Source organism: Macaca mulatta, chromosome 7 (assembly GCF_049350105.2).
Source record: "Macaca mulatta isolate MMU2019108-1 chromosome 7, T2T-MMU8v2.0, whole genome shotgun sequence".
In the NCBI taxonomy this organism is placed as follows: Eukaryota; Metazoa; Chordata; class Mammalia; order Primates; family Cercopithecidae; genus Macaca; species Macaca mulatta.
In genome coordinates, this window is record NC_133412.1 from 93,428,770 (window position 1) to 93,445,302 (window position 16,533).

The 16,533-nt window shown below is 47.7% G+C and overlaps 1 protein-coding gene and 2 non-coding genes across 3 annotated transcripts; 2 read left to right on the top strand and 1 right to left on the bottom strand.

The window, feature by feature from the left end:
• The first annotated feature begins 4,781 nt into the window (after positions 1 to 4,781).
• On the top strand, positions 4,782 to 11,254 carry LOC144330144 (uncharacterized). The gene is made up of 3 exons (XM_077940498.1): positions 4,782 to 5,952; positions 6,715 to 6,899; positions 9,874 to 11,254. Exons 1-3 carry the CDS (start codon positions 5,920 to 5,922, stop codon positions 10,085 to 10,087), a joined length of 432 nt encoding a protein of 143 aa, XP_077796624.1. The 5' UTR covers positions 4,782 to 5,919; the 3' UTR covers positions 10,088 to 11,254.
• A 1,945-nt stretch (positions 11,255 to 13,199) lies between these two features.
• TRNAP-AGG (transfer RNA proline (anticodon AGG)) lies at positions 13,200 to 13,271 on the bottom strand. The gene has a single exon. It is a non-coding gene; the product is annotated as a tRNA-Pro (tRNA).
• Positions 13,272 to 13,969: 698 nt separating this feature from the next.
• TRNAL-AAG (transfer RNA leucine (anticodon AAG)) lies at positions 13,970 to 14,051 on the top strand. The gene has a single exon. It is a non-coding gene; the product is annotated as a tRNA-Leu (tRNA).
• The last annotated feature ends 2,482 nt before the right edge of the window (positions 14,052 to 16,533 follow it).

The following is a 16,533-nucleotide window of genomic DNA, read 5'->3' on the forward strand; positions in this document are numbered from 1 at the left end:
CCAGCCTGGGCAACAGAGTGAGGCTCCATCTCAAAAAAAACAAAAACAAAAACAAAACAAGAAAACAAAGCCATCATCAGTAATCCAGTGACTTAAAGAAGTTAGACAGTGATTTCTTCTTGGCTTAACAGTTCAAGGTGAGCACTTCAAATTCCATTCACACCATCTTTCAGAAACAGAATTATTCATATATACTTTTCTGAAAACATAAAACACTTTAGGAAAATATTAAGGACTAATTCAACTATATTATGGAGTGGAAACCTACCAGGTTATCTACTCAGACTTTTTTTTTTAATTTAGATTTTTATTTTTAATTGACGAATAATAATTATATATATTTATGAGGTTCAGTGTGAAGTTTTGATATATATAGTACATTGTGGGATGATAATATCAAGCAAATCAACATATCCATTACTTTTTTAATAGTGCAGATCCTTTTTTAATAGTGAGAACATTTAAAACCTACTCTTTGAATACTTTTGACATCTACAAAATGGCAGCATGGCCCAGGAGTGTGACTGGCAGTGAAGGAGCTGGGAAGACCTTGGATGCAGGAAGGTCATTTAAAGCAAAAGGTGCTCCCCTAACTCCACGATTTTTCTGGCCTTTTCCTACTTCTCTATCACCCAGAAGCTACCTTTGAGCACCTCTCTTAAGACTAAAAGGTTGAAAGTGCCTCTGAATTGGGACCCGATTTCTTTCCTTTTCTGTTTATTTTCACTAAGGAGCCCCCCGAACCGTTTTCATCTCCTACTCTGGTGATGAAAAGAGTCAGATGATATCCTGAGTTTCTAGCAGTGGAAGTAGGCCTTGCTCATGAGGAAATCTAGGCTGGTTCACACACACTCTTAGTCACCCACTGTAAGTTCACATATCGAGAAATATTTCTAAGAGCAATGCAAAGGCCGTGGGACTTTATCAGTCCCTCCAGGAACCCTTTCTTAAGCTAACCACCCACCTCTCTTCCTTGAGTATTTACAAGAAGCTTTTCTGTGTGGTTCCAGCACATAACTTCCTATGTGGTGCTACAGGAGGTTTATCTGGCCTTCTCCTTACATGGTGCGGCCTCTGGAGAGCAAGAGGAATGTGCTTGTTCTCTCTAGCACACTGCCTGGTGTTTCTGAAGAGATCAAAAAATGTTTGTGGAGTGGATGAATGGGTGAAAGATGTCAGATGTTCCCCCTCTTCTGCCAGTGAGTAGCGGTGTGATCATGGGAAAGTCATGTCACTGCTCAGGGTCTGCATTGCTTCAGCTCTAAAATGGGGGTAATAAAAAAGAATAAAGGAAGAATTTGACTATTTATAAGATCTCACTCTGCTTTTACAAACTAAAGTTCTGAGCTAAATTAAAATGAACTCAATGACCGTTCTCCTAAGATAACAATGCTCTGGGCCGGGCGCGGTGGCTCAAGCCTGTAATCCCAGCACTTTGGGAGGCCGAGACGGGCGGATCACGAGGTCAGGAGATCAAGACCATCCTGGCTAACACGGTGAAACCCCGTCTCTACTAAAAAATACAAAAACCTAGCCGGACGAGGTGGCAGGCGCCTGTAGTCCCAGCTACTTGGGAGGCTGAGGCAGGAGAATGGCGTAAACCCGGGAGGCGGAGCTTGCAGTGAGCTGAGATCCGGCCACTGCACTCCAGCCTGGGCGACAGAGCGAGACTCCGCCTCAAAAACAACAACAACAACAACAAAAAAAAACAATGCTCTGGCTACAAGTTTTATTTTCCCCTACCCTGAGGGAATATGAGGTGGTCTCTGCCTCCCAGCCTGGAGTGCAGGGGAGCAGTAGCAACCTGGAAGCTGGAACCTGAGTACCAGACCCTGAAGGGGGAGCTCTGACTCAGGAGTGTGGTGGAGCAGTTCTGTGAACTTGCCTAGGAATTGGCATTCGGTCGAAGGGACACCTTCCTAAATCGGGAACACTTACTACTGGGGAAAAAAGGCACGAGACACCCCTACTCTGGAGGGTTCATTGTCTACTTTTGGCAATTGCAGAGCTGTTTTCTTGACAAGGTGTGAAATGAAGGATTTGTGCGGTACCCTCATAAGCCCCTGGGCACTATTCCAAACCCCGTCCTACTACCTCACCTGTCCCCTTGTCCAGGTGAAGTAGACAGACTGGGGCCTGTACGTGTCCAGAACAAGCCGCTCCTGATCATGGGCAGGACATGTTCTGACGAAGCCATCAATCTCAGTCCTGCAGTGACAGCCCTGTACTATGCACATGGGAGGTCCTGTTCTCCCTTGCGGAAAAACAAGTCATTTTTTGCTTTATAACTTTCCTTGTGTCTCTGAAATGATTGCCACCAGGCAGTAGCCCAAGGAAGACCAGGCTAAGGGAAAGTTGCCTAAGCCTGTCTTTCTAACAGCTTCTGGGTAGGACCCTGCCTTCAGTTTTCCACTTCTGAGAATGCTTTGATCACAGCTTATCTGGCTTCTCCTGTGTGTTCCCAGGCTAAGCCCTCAACAGTTCCCTTTGAATTCTCCTTGAGGAAGGACCATTAGCCAGCCTTCCCGTATGGCACCTCCCGGACATTCATATCTTTCATAGCACTCCCAGGCTTGAAATAACATAATTGTCCCCTGACCCCAAATAATCACGAAGGCCCTAAAGAACCCAGATGTGGTAAAAACAGAAACTCCCACGGTGAAACCCCGCCTCTACTAAAAATATTAAAAAATTAGCGGGTGTGGTGCCGTGCACCTGTAGTCCCAGCTACTCAGGAGGCCGAGGCAGGAGAATCACTTGAACCCGGGAGGTGGAGGTTGTAGTGAGCCAAGATTGTGCTACTGCACTCCAGCCTGGGTGACAGAGTGAGACTCCGTCTCGAAGAAAAACAAAAAAAACCCAGAAACTCCCTTTTCATAACCACCTAACTAGAGCAGAATAAGCAGTGAGCCGAGAGTTGTGAAAGCTGGATTCCTGGCTTGACACGGGCCCTGCCACTAACTAGCTCTGTGACCCTGAGCTTCATTCCATGGGTCTCACTGGCCTCCTTTGAAAGTGACCAGGAGTTGGCAGAATTGGTGAGATGGAGGAGGTGAAAACAACGCAGTTTTAGAGGTGAAAAGCACCTGAGACTACACCGTTCTCTGAAGCAGGGCCCTATGCTTGTGTATTGGAAAGCTGAAACGTAGCTCCCAGGGGCTCAGCCACGTTTCCAGCAGCTTGTTCTGGACACGTACAAGCCCCAGTCTGTCTACTTCACCTGGACAAGGGGACAGCTGAGGTAGTAGCAGGGGGTTTGGAATGGTGCCCAGGGGCTTATGAGGGTGCCATACAAATCCTTCATTTCACACCTTGTCAACGCTACTGCACCACAGTAACCTTTTTTAAACACAAATCCAGTTACGTGATATCCACTTTCTCCATCTAAAATGTGTCAATGGCTTTTCATTAGTCTTAAGATAATGACCACAGTCCTCACCTCTGCCTACCAGGCCTTGAATAGATGGCCTCTCCTCAAACCACTCTCTCTCTATCTTCAGATTCCTGCCACGCACTCCTCTTTTTAGTTCCCTCAACTCTTTGGGCTTTCTTCCAACCCAAGGTTTTTGTTTGTTTGTTGTTGTTCTCGTTGTTTGTTGTTTTGAGATGGTGTCTTGCTTTATTGCCCAGGCTGGAGTGCAGTGGTGCGATCTCAGCTCACTGCAACCTCTGCCTCCTCAGATCAAGCGATCCTCCCGCCTCAGCCTCCCAAGTAGCTGGGATTTCAAGCGTGCACCACCATGCCTGGCTAATTTTTGTATTTTCAGTAGAGACAAGGTTTCACCATGTTGGCCAGGCTAGTCTCAAACTCCTGACCTCAAGTGATCCTCCTGCCTCGGCCTCCCAAAAGTGCTGGGATTACAGGCATGAGCCACCAGGCCCAGCCCAACTCAAGGTTTGTGTTTTTTTATTGTTGTTGTTGGTTCTACTAAAGTAACCGTCAAAAAGATGAATGAGCTTTATAAAGAAAAGCTCTCTGATATTATGAAGAGCAAAATATAGCTCTTTTTGGCTATGAAAATATATTATTTCATTTACTCAATATTTATTGAGCAAATAGTTGTTGAACATTTATTGTATTCCAGGCACTGTGCTTAGAACAGAGATTTCTACAGGAAAGCAGACAGATGTTGTCTCTGCCCTCATGAAACAGTCAGACAATTTTTTAAAGCTAAGAAATATAATAAATGTATTATGTTAATGATAAGGACCACAAGGGAAATTGCAAGGTTTTATGCAAGCAAAACAGACTACTTCACTTATTCTGGGTTTTCTGGGAAGGCTTGTCTAAGGAAATGAAGGATGCATAGGTTCACTAGGCAGAATGGGGAAGGTGAGTGGCGTAAGGAACACTCCATAGTGAGAGAACCAGACTATGTGGCCGCAGCATGAGCTGTGGTACCCGGTGGCAGAGGCGCTGCTTGGATGGGCCCCAGTGGAAACATGGGAGGCAATGAACGGGTCTCCTGCGAGTGTGAAGAAGGCACTGAAGCAATTGGAAGCTCACAGCACCAAGAAGGGATGCACCTTCACCAGCAGAGTTGGATGGGCATTGCTGACTGTACTACATGAAGTATAGGCTCAGTCCCTGCGGGACACGGCACAGCTAAAGCACCTTCAGGCGTAAGTTGGGTTCCTGGGGGCCCAAATGCACAGCTTGGAGCAAAACCTGGGGGTAAAGGACCTCCAGGTGCAAGCAGGGCACTTAGAGGCTCAGATAAACAGCCTGGAGCAGGAGCGGGAAACAGCTGTTGGCATGACCTTGAGCCCGTCCTCCAGGCGGGACACTCCCCGCTTGGTCTGATCCTGAGGAGGAGGCTCCTCTGCTGCGGGCTTGTCCTGTGATCCATCAGAAGGTAGAACATGAGCAGCTGATGGGACCCGAGGGGAGAGCCCAGAGGCCCCCCCACAGTGGTGGAATACACCTCTTATAGTGCTTATACTCCCACTGAGTTGCAGGAGTTAGGTAAGCAATGCAGGGAGCACCCAGCGGAGCCCCTCCTTGCCTGTCTATCCCATTTTGGGGATGAGAGGGCTGACAGCATTTCTCGCTCTGCCTCCGAGATGGAGAAGCTGGCTTCTATCATAATCACCCCTCGCTTCATCAGTGGCTGCAGCTGTGCCGACAGTTGGCACAAGGGCAAGGTGAACGCATGTTAATCAAGTGGCTGATGGCCGCCATATGGACTGTTAGGAATGATGCCGGAGAGATACCGGAAATTGTGAGTAAATGGCCATCATATGCTGATTTGGTACAAGTATCCTTGGAGATGGGTATGCGGCAGGCTATGTTTGATCTGAATACCTAGAAGCTAGATGATGAACATTTTATCTCCCAGATGAGGGATCTTGTGCTGGGCTGGCAGCCTCCAAGTGCTTTTCGCTGTCTAGCTGCTGTTCTTACTCCATATGTGGGGTGCCACATAGAGGAAGTGACTACTGCTATGGCAGCCCTTGAGGAGGCAGAAGGCCATCAGCGGGACTGGGGAATCCGCGCTATAAAGAAGGGGAAGATGCCCCCTGCACAGGTAACCACCCCGCGAAATAAAAAGGGACCCCAGCGGGTGACCCGTATGCAGATGTGGCTGGATTTACTTGCAGCTGGGCTTGCTGGGAAGAAACTGACAGGAAACCCAATGGAATGCTGTTGGCTCTGTGGAGGCAATTGTCCCCCCAGCAGCAATTACGGATAATAGCCGAGGGGGCAAAATACTGTTGCTCAGCCCAGCCCCGCCCGGACACGGCAGCTCAAGGACTATTTGCAGATGGGTGAAGAGACGGGGCCCTTCCTGTTTGATTAGGAACTGGCTGAAGTGCTTGGCTTGGTGGGGGGGCCGGACGACTGGTGGCCTCATGTGGAACTGGCAATCCACTAATCCCCCACCAATGTACAGCAGATCCTAGCACTGGTAGATACTGATGCAGACTGCAGTCTTGTTTATGGGAACACAGGTAAGTTTCAGGGAAAAGCTGCATTCATTGATGGTTATGGAGGCCAGTCAGTGAAAGTGAAAGCTGTGTCTCTGCAGCTTGGCTTCCAGCCTGTACACTATATATGTTTCTCCTATACCTGAATATATTCTGGGGATGGACATTTTGCATGGTCTGGACTTACACACCATGGCCAGAGAATTCAGACTCCAGGTTCATGTAGTAAGGCCGGGACTGCGTAGGCTTATACACGTCACCAGCCCCAAGTTCTGCCACAACCCCAGCAGGTTATCTCCATTCATCAATACCATTTGTCAGAGGGGTATACAGAGATAACTGAGATGATTAAGAAGTTAGAGGAGGTGCAAATAGTGTGGGACATCCATACCCCCTACAGTTCCCTGGTATGTCCAGTTGGAAAGCCTGATGGGACTTGGAGGATGAGAGTGGATTACCAGGAGTGAATAAGGTGACACCCCCTCTGCATGGAGCTATTCCATGGATTTGAGGGACTACCTGACAATGGAACTGGGACAGTTCCACTTTGTAGTGGACTTAGCTAATGGATTCTTCTCCATCGACATTGCTCCAGAGAGCCAGAAATAGTTGGTCTTCACATGGGAAGGGTGACAATGGACTTTCACTGTGCTGCCACAGGGCTGTGTGCATAGCCCCACCATTTGTCATGGTCTTGTTGCCATGGACTTAGATGCCTGGAAATGTCCAAAAGGGGTCTGTTTCATTACATTGATGATACCATGTTAACCTCTGATTCTCTTGCAGATTAAGAAGCAGCAGTGTCCCTCTTGCGGCAAGAGTTGGCAGCATGCGGTTGGTATGTCAACGAATCCAAGGTCCAAGGGCCTGGATTGTCTGCCAAATTCTTGGGAGTTGTTTGATCAGATAAGACAAACGCCATACCAGAGGCTGTCATTGATAAAATCCAGGCATGCCTCCGACCCACCACGGTGAGGCAACTGCAGACTGTTGTGGGCCTCTTGGGGTATTGGCAGGTATTCGTGCCCCATTTGACTCAAATGATAAAACTGTTGTACCAGTTAACAAAAAAGGGGGCTACCTGGGATTGGGATGATGAGACTGAAACAAGCTTTCCGGCTGCCAAGCAGGCCATTCAGCAAGCACCGGACTTGCAAGGAATTGATCAGGGGTGTCCATTTGAACTTGATGTACATGTAGCCACAGATGGTTTCGGCTGGGCCTATGGCAGTGCATGGAGCTCTTTAGAATGCCAATAGGTTTTTGGTCCCAGCTGTGGAAGGGAGCTGAGCTCCAGTATTCACTGATAGAGAAGCATTTAGCTGCTGTATATGCTGCTGTTCAGGCCTGTGAGAGCTTGACAGGAAGGGTTGCAGTCACTGTGCGGATGACTTACCCAATAGCAGGGTGGGTGCATTCATGGGTAACAACCCCCCAGACTGGGGCAGCACAGACATCCACATTAGCAAAGCGGGGTGCCTTAGAACAGCAGAGTATACTAAGTACAAGTCTATTAGCAGCAGAGTTACAAGAGGTTTTAGGGCCTGTAGTCCTAATGCAAGATAAGGCCATGGGACCTGAGGCACCCCAGACCTTGAGCCATCACCATTTAAAGGGCGCCCTCCCATTCCTGTAGGGGTACGGTATACAAATAGGTCCAGCCGGGGTGCTACTGCTGCCTGGACTGCTGTAGCAGTCCAGCCTAGCAGCGATACCATATGGTCTGATAATGGATGCAGACAAAGCAGCCAAAGGGCTGAACTTAGAGTGGTGTGGACAGTGATTACTAAGAAGGAGTCGCCTATAGTACTTTGCACCAATAGCTGAGCAGTCTGTCGAGGTTTAACTTTGTGGCTGACTACCTAGAAGTTACAGAATTGGCTTGTAGGCCATCGGCCCATTTGGGGCCAAACCACGTGGAACGACCTCTGGCAAACAGGTCATCAGAAAGATGTAACTATCTATCGTGTGTCAGGTCATGTGTCTTTGGCCACCTCCGGTAATGATGAGGCAGATGCCTTGGCCAGGGTCTGATGGTGAGAGTCAGCACCTACACAAGATGTAGCCTTGTGGCTACATAGGAAACTGGGACATGCAGGGAGTAAACGAATGCAACAGGTCAGTAGGCACTGGAGTCTGTCTTTGCCGTTGCAGGACACTTTGGAGTCCTGCTGGAAGTGCCCAGCGTGTGCTCAGGCATACCCCAAACAGAGGCACTGCCCAGTGTAACACAGCAACTAGGCCAGATGCCCTTAACCAGATGGGAAACAGATTCCAGTGGGCCACTGCCAAAATCACAGGGCTACACATATGCCTGTAGATACAGCCACTGGCTTGTTTTTTGCCTACCCTTGCAGGGCGGCTGACCAGCAACACACCATTTGAGCCCTGCAACACTTATGTGCCTTATTTGGCTGTCCCCTGGCTGTTGAAAGTGATAGAACACATTTCACTGGACAGCAGGGACAACAGTGGGCACAGCAGATGGACATACAATGGGGATTTCATGTTTCTTATAACCCACAAGCCGCTGGCATGATTGAGCAATATAACGGATTCCTGAAGAATGGGTTACAGTTGCATGTTGCTCCCCCATCTTTGCAGGGCTGGAGTTCCAGGTTGGACCAGCTACTTAGAAGGAATTGATCATGGGCGCCCATCTGAACCTGATGTACATGTGACTACAGATGGTTTCAGCTGGGGCCTATGGCAGCGCATGGAGCACTTTACGCCAATAGGTTTTTGGTCCCAGCTGCGGAAGGGAGCTGAGCTCCAGTATTCACTGATAGAGAAGCATGTAGCTGCTGTATATGTTGCTCTTCAGGCCTGTGAGAGCTTGACAGAATGGGCTGCGGTCGCTGTGCGAACGACTTACCCAATAGCAGCGTGGGTGCATTCATGGGTAACAACCCCCCAGACTAGGGCAGCACAGACATCCACACCCAGGTTGGACCGATTACTTGCAGGGAATTGATCAGGGGCCAGTGCAACACATTTGCCATCTGGTTAAGGGCATCTGCTCTACCATCACTTAAAATTTTGTGTTAAAATTTGAACGAGCAACCACGAAAAGGTGGCCCAGCCCTGGTGGAGACACTGTTACCCTGGGCCACCATCCCCATCCAGCTACAGATACACACCAAGGATGCCCTCCTCTGACCAGGTATGGGGACAAATGGTAATAATCTATTGTTGCCTGCCCCAGCGCCCCTGAAGGCAGGGGAACAGAAAAGCTGGTGTTGGCCATGGACCCTCCAAGCACCCCACTGCAGATGGTTAGCTATTGTGGCCCCCTGGGGGGAGCATCTGCAGTATGACTTACATGTGACTCCTTGGGTATTTAATGTGTGACCTCCACGATTGACCATTCATAGGGCAACCGGCCAGGGAAGGGACCCTCCTATATATGTACTGTCTATGTGGCCTATTTTGAGTTCCCTGTGACTTTGGCTTGGGTACAAGCCCCAAAAGAACCATGGGGAGCTGAGAAGGTGTGGTGTCATCACCCAGGGCAGAAGCCCTTGGCAGCTGCATTGCTACCCAGAGAAGAAAAGTTAGCCTGTATTGGCCGGGTGCAGTAGCTCATCCCTGTAATCCCAGCACTTTGGGAGGCTGAGACGTGTGGATCACCTGAGGTTAGGAGTTCGAGACCAGCTTGACCAACATGGTGAAACTCCGTCTCTACTAAAAATACAAAAACTTAGCCAGGGGTGGTGGCGCATGTCTGTAATCCCAGCTACTTGGGAAGCTGAGACAGGAGAATTGCTTGAACCCAGGAGTCAGAGGTTGCAGTGAGCCAAGCTCGTGCCACTGCACTCCGGCCTCAGCAACAGAGTGAAACTCTGTCTCAAAAAAACAACAAAAAAGAAACGTTAGCCTGTATTTTGCCTGAGGGACGTGATTTACCCGTTAATACCTGTGCCTGCTTTGTTGTTCTGGCTATAGGCTGACACGCTCCCACAGCACTGTGGGCTGGGCCCACACCTCCGCTGATGTGACCAGTGTCTCCAACGGTTGGATCTGCTCCACCCCCTCCAGCAGCAGCTGCGGACGGTTTGCCCTGGAACGTGTATCCTGCTTCTCTGAAGAACTGGACATGGCTAGAAGCTTGGGGTCCCACGGACAATGGGTGGGATGCCACAGGGCGGGCTTTGGATAGAGGACATCACAAAACCTATGGCAAACCTGCCCCCTGGCTGACTTCTAGTGTCCATGATGGATGGGGCTGGCCAATGGGAGAACACTTCGTGCCCCCATTGCAGGTATCACAATGTATAGAGCAGCACTGGGGTAAAGTCACTGTGGGATGGTTGCCTACTGAGGTTTGTGCAAATATAACATGTGTCACCTCACCAAGGGTGTGGTGGAACAAGCGGCCTTACCAAGGCCAGGCCCGCATGGACTTTGTGCCCCCTGGGAGTTTATGGGTCTGTGGGGACACAGGATGGCCCTATCTGCCAGCCAATTGGACTGGACATTGTACCTGGGGTTGGCCCTATGTGCCTGCCACTGTGCTTCCCACATTGACTAGTCGCGGCGTAACTGGGAGCCACTGTGTTCCAGCTTTTTGCCAGTGCAGCAGGCCCCCTGGTGGTTCTATCTCTTAGCAATGACGATCCCTGGAGCAGGCGTCATTACTGTAGAAAAGCAGGTTGCAGCCTTTGCAGACCACACAGCTCGGGCCTGAGGTGCCCTCCTTTGGTTAACTGATGAAGTTGATCAGATCAGGAAGGTGGCGCTGCAAAACCGGACGGCCTTAGACATAGTCGCAGCTGCCCAAGGTGGCACCTGTGCCCTTGTAGGGACACAATGTTGTACATTTATCCCTGACAATCACCGGAATACAATGGCAGCTTTACAAGGGGTGTCATAGGAGATTAAGGTGACTGAGCACCTTACTGATGACCGCCTGCAGAGACAGTGGGCGTCTTTGGGCTCTGGCCTACATTGGGCTCTCATAATAATAGGTAGCATAGCAGGAATATTAGTGGTAAGTTGTTCCTCTCTGTGTTGTGGCTGTGGCCTATGGGTCCAGGGTGTGTCATATGTGCACGGGTCCCCACCAAAAGGATTCCTAGTCCTAGGGGGTGGAGTGTGAGGAACATGGCTGTGTGTGGTCAAGCAGGCATAGGGCAAGATAAACAGCCTAGATGATTCATCGGGATTGGGGCACAAGCGCACAGTCCCATATCTTATATAATCATAGCCATGTAGGCACAACATAAGGAAGCTCCCCCCCTGGCTCTCAGTCACTATCGTTTGTGTAGTGTATACATGTAACACTGACCCTGCGAAGGGGCTGCTGAAGAAAGCCATGTCTCATTTACCTGCTGTCTCTTGAGTGTTCTTCCAGCTCCCGGCCCCACGTCCACCCACTCCCCTCAGCCCTCAGCTAGGGCTAGAACCTAACCCTGAGCATGACAGAGATGCACAGAGGGTTGTAAGCAGAGAAACAACAAGCTCCTAGGATTTGAAAGAATCATTCTGACTACTTTGTGGAAAATAGATTTGAGGGCACAAGGACAAAACAGAGAGACCTGCTAAAGGGCTGCTGCAATAGGGCAGATGAGAAATGGTGATGGCTTCGACTAGAGCAGTGGTGGTGGAGGAGGTGGTGAGAAATGTTTGAATTCTGGAAATAGTCTGATGACAGAGCCAACATCATTCGTTGAGGGATTGAACATGAGTTGTAAGAGAGAGGAATAAAGGATAATTCCAAGATTATTTGTTTCATAGTTCTTCTAAATATCTGAAGAAGTATCAGAAGTTAAATACTCAACAGTGTAGCTAGGAATTAAGTGAAAAATACCTGTGATTTCTAGTTCTTGTTCATCAGATGAGTCAGGACACATCTGGCTGAACTGTAGGATGTAAACACTGAATACCCCACTGGTAGCAGGGGAATAGAGATGAAGAGGGTGTTCTGAGGGTCTAGCTGTTGCATAGACAGTGAAAGCCTCCCTCCCCCCAACACACGCAGCCACATACCCTTCTCAAATAAGCAGAGTGAACCACTAGGCTGTCTTTTCCCTCTTTGAGTTTCTTGCTCATACCACATTCCATTTCTGTGGCTTGGAAAGTAAGGAGGATTGCAGAGGCAAAATAATTTGGCACATGGTTGTACCCAAAAGAAAACGTAACTAGGGAAGATCAAGGACCAGCTAGAAGGGGGTGATTCTGAGGAACGCAGAGTAGGACACAGGGTTCTTATAGAGTAACCCCGCCCTGCATGGTCTCTGGCTGTGGCCTGTAGAGGAACTTGGTAGTATATGTAGCCCCCAGGGCAATTCCAGTTACATCTTGGGAGCTTTTTTCCTGAAAAATAACCATTCCTATGCTGGGCATGGTGGCTCACAATGGTAATCCAAGCACTTTGAGAGACCAAGGCCGGTGGATCACCTGAGGTTAGGAGTTCGAGACCAGCCTGGCCAGAATGGTGAAACCCTGTCTCTACTAAAAATACAAAATATTAGCCAGGTGTGGTGGTGCAGGCCTGTAATCCCTGCTACTTGGGAGGCTGAGGCAGGAGAATCTTTTGAACATGGGAGGTGGAGGTTGCAGCGAGCCCAGATTACACCACTGCACTCCAGCCTGGGCAATAAGAGCAAAACTCCATCGAGAGAGAGAGACAGAGAGAGAGAGAGAGAGAGAGAGAGAAAGAAAAAGCTTGACTCAGTAGTGGATGGTTAAAAAAGTTTCACAGGTGACTCTAATATGCAGACACGATTGCAAATCCCTGTGGAGAAATTCATTCCTGAGAGGCTACACCATCGAGTTCCCCACCGCCACGCACACACAGAAGGATTCAGTGAGCTCAGGCTTGAATGACAGAGCCCAGGCTTTATTATGTGACAAGACCTTCGCCCCATCTGCTGGCCTCTGCGCTTACAAAATGAGGGTTATGTGAAACTGTTAAAATATGCCTGTCCCGAATGAACAATTCCTGGATAATAACAAAGAACTGCAAAAGTGAAAAGGTGGTTGACTTAAAATAATGCTTATGTAAAAGAAATACTACATGATATGTGGTAGCACCTGGTATGTATCCTCGTAATGTAATACCATGACAAAGAGCATTTTTGCCTAAAGATGAAATACATATATTTGAAATAATGGAGCATTAGATGGTACTCGCATACTAACTTCAGACGGTGCTTACTTTGTGCGATGGTGTTTAACATGAATAAATCCGTGGTTTTATTGGGATGTCCACCGACAGCAAATCTGTGACTTTATGGGGGCCAGCTGACTAGGAGAGAAAAAAGAACAGAGGGCTTGTCCGGGATTTGAACCCGGGACCTCTCGCACCCTAAGCGAGAATCATACCCCTAGACCAACGAGCCACCTGTAAAATTTGTTTGGGTTACTAAACTTCAATAAGGAAAGTTTTAGCCACGTCTACAGTTGGTCACTGTCGTCTTCTATAACCATGGGCATGGGTGACACCTAGTGGATAAAATTAATCACTGCAGGTTTTCTCACCTAAATTCCGGAAGGCGGCGCCTTTTGACTGCAGATCCCTTTTAGGAACAATGTTCAGGCGTCAGCGGGAATAATTTAGCTGCATGTTTTCACTTCCGAGTGAGCCAAAGATGCTGCAGAACAGGGAGCGGGCAAATCAGGGACCGTCCCAAGTTATCCGGTGGCCGGAAGGCATCTCGTCCTTAGCAGGTACCGACCGCCGTGCCCGCGACCGGCGAAAGCTGTCGCCGCAGGGCGCCCTTCGTGGAGAGACCCCGAGGCAGAAGAGGGCCGTGACGCTGCCCGGTGACCCGCCTTACCTGGCACGGGCCTGGCGCTCCAAACCGTTAGACCTGACAAGATTACCCTCCCTATCTCGGGACACCTTTTGAAACATGTATTATAACTCTTTCCACCAATTTCAAATAGTGCGGCTTAAAAGATGAAGGAGAGCTAAACAAACCAGAAAGAAAAGAAAGAAAAAATCCGGTAAAACTACAAATACAGGATCATGAAGTTGGCAGGTGGGGAGGGTAAGAGAGAAAAGGGTAGAGAATATGTTCTTAATTGTTTACCGGCTGGTAGCGTGGCCGAGCGGTCTAAGGCGCTGGATTAAGGCTCCAGTCTCTTCGGGGGCGTGGGTTCGAATCCCACCGCTGCCATGTGGTCTTTTTTTTCCCCTTGGAAAAACATCCGTGTATTCCGATTACTGTACTGGCGCTACCACGTTAACACAGTCTCTTCACCTTTCTTTAGCACCCAATCTCGTATCTCCAGTTGGTAAAGAATGTAGCTGTGCGCTATTTTGGAATGTCTGGTATTTCTGAGTCTTTCATAATGTGAAGTACTTCATAAAGACAGTAAAATCCTCTCAAGATCATAAAGATGCTTTTGAATCCATGGTTTCCCAGAGGAGGGAAAGTGCTAGGACATTAATAACATTCATGTGTAGCCTTTGCTTTGCCTTTAAGTGGACAAGCATATTTTGAGCTCTTTGCCTTTAAGTAGACGAGCGTAATTCGCACTGTTCTAGTTTTTGAGGAGTACAGAAAGATGAATAAAATAATGCCTACCCACAAGGGAAACTCACAGTCTAAACTGGAAAAATAAATCCTACAATTACAAAAAATGCTCTTGAAACACTGTAAAACATCATTGAGTAGAAAACAAATGTGGCATAAGGACAGTAGTGCAGTGACGTGGGAAGGATGCTGAAGGGACCGTGGGCTGGGCTGTTAGAATGCAAGCGGTGGCAATTCTCACATTCCTGACTGTGGAATAGTGACTTGGGCAAGCTGCTTACCTTTTGTGTGCCTCTATTTCCTCATTTGTACAATGGAGATAATACATACTTCTATTATGAAAATTAATAAATATATGTAAGGTGCTTAGCGTCTAGTCTGCAGAGACAAGAAAGCTCAATTTAGGTTTCCATTTGTAACATAATTCCATAGCCATGGCTATTATCCGTAGGAAGATTCCAATCTGACGCTACAGAAACTGGAAATAAATTGCCATTTAATTGTGGCCTCTGGAGATCAGCAGGTGTGCCCAGGAGTGTGGTAATATTCGTCCATCCATTCATCTATTCATTATTAATTGCCAACTATGTATAGTACACATTGCTAAGTGCTGAGTGTACAAAATCGAGCACAACAAAAGATTTGCCTTCCTGGAGCTTATATTCTTGTAGGGGAAACAGAAAGAAAGAAGGAAAGAACTGCATGTAATAATATTAAGTAGTGATAAATGCTGTGAACAGCAATAAATTAGTGTAGGGTATAATGGCAATTGGAGGCTATTTTGGAAAGAGTGGTCAAGGAAGTTGTCTCTAAAGAGGTAACATTTGAGCACAGAAGGAGTGACAGAGAGAGAGGGATACAAATATTTGAGGAAGTGATGTTCTAGGCAAAGGAAACAGTAAATGAAAAGTCCGGAACAAGAAATAAGGCCCATGGATTTGAGGAACAGCGGGAGGGCCAGTATAGCTAGAAGAAAGTGAATGAGAAGGAGGAGGAGGGGGTAAGCAGTTGCTATCAGAGGGACAGACACCACCGGAACACACAAGAGCTCGATCACAGATTCTGTTCTAAATGTGAGAAGTTATTGGCTGCTTTTAAGTGGAGGAGAGTATTGTTTGGCTTACATTTTAATAGGATAACTCTGGCCGTTCTCTAGAATAGGGAGTAGAGAAAAAGTAGGAAGATGAATTAGAAGGCTATCATGGGATTTGTAAGAGTTGAAGGAGAGTTTAAACTAGGGTGATAATGAGTGTGTTGGGAAATAGATGAAGATAGAACAGTGGATTGGATGTGATGTTGGAGAAACCGGATAAATGATGGATCTGTTTCCTGAGATAGGGGTGGTGGTTGGAGAGCAATTGGAAGAGGAGCGGCAGGAAATCAAGGGTATCATTTGAGACAAGTTAATTCTGAGATGCCTGTAACTCGTTCACATGCTGGGGCAAGCAGGTGACTATATCTACAAATCTAGGTCCAGGCTTATGAATAGGAGTCATCAGTATACGATGCTATGTTAAACCTCTTGACTTGATAAGTATAGAGAGAGAAACAAAAAAATGGGCAAGGGGAGAGCAAGACAACACTCAAATATTGAGAGGTCAGGAGAGGAGGAGCCATCAAAAGAGAGTGAAAAGTAGCCTCCTGAGATGAGAAATGAAGTAGGACGAAGACTGAAAAGTGACCTTTAGATCTGGAAACATCAAAGTCGTTGGTAACCTTGACAAGAGCCATTTCAAGTGGGGTGGTGGAGAAAAAAGGCCTGATCATAATTGGTAGAGGACAGCATGAGGGCAGGAAGTTGAGATACATAATGCATAACTTTTAAGAACTTTTATTTTTATCTATGCAGAAGAAAGAGAATTAGGAAGAGTGGTTAAGAAGGCGTTTTTTTTAAGGATTGGTGATACTGCAGCTGTTTGGGGTTTGTATGCTAATGGGAATGATTGGCACACTGGGGGAAATAGCTGCTGTGTGTGTTCTTAGGGGCTTGGGGGTGGAGGTGCTGAGGTAATGTTGATTTCAGAAACCAAGTCCTTACCTAAGGGAGAGGAAATGGAAAATTCATCTGATGTGAAACTGAAGGAGCTGTCCTTAAATATGAAAAGTGAAAGATGGGCCTTGA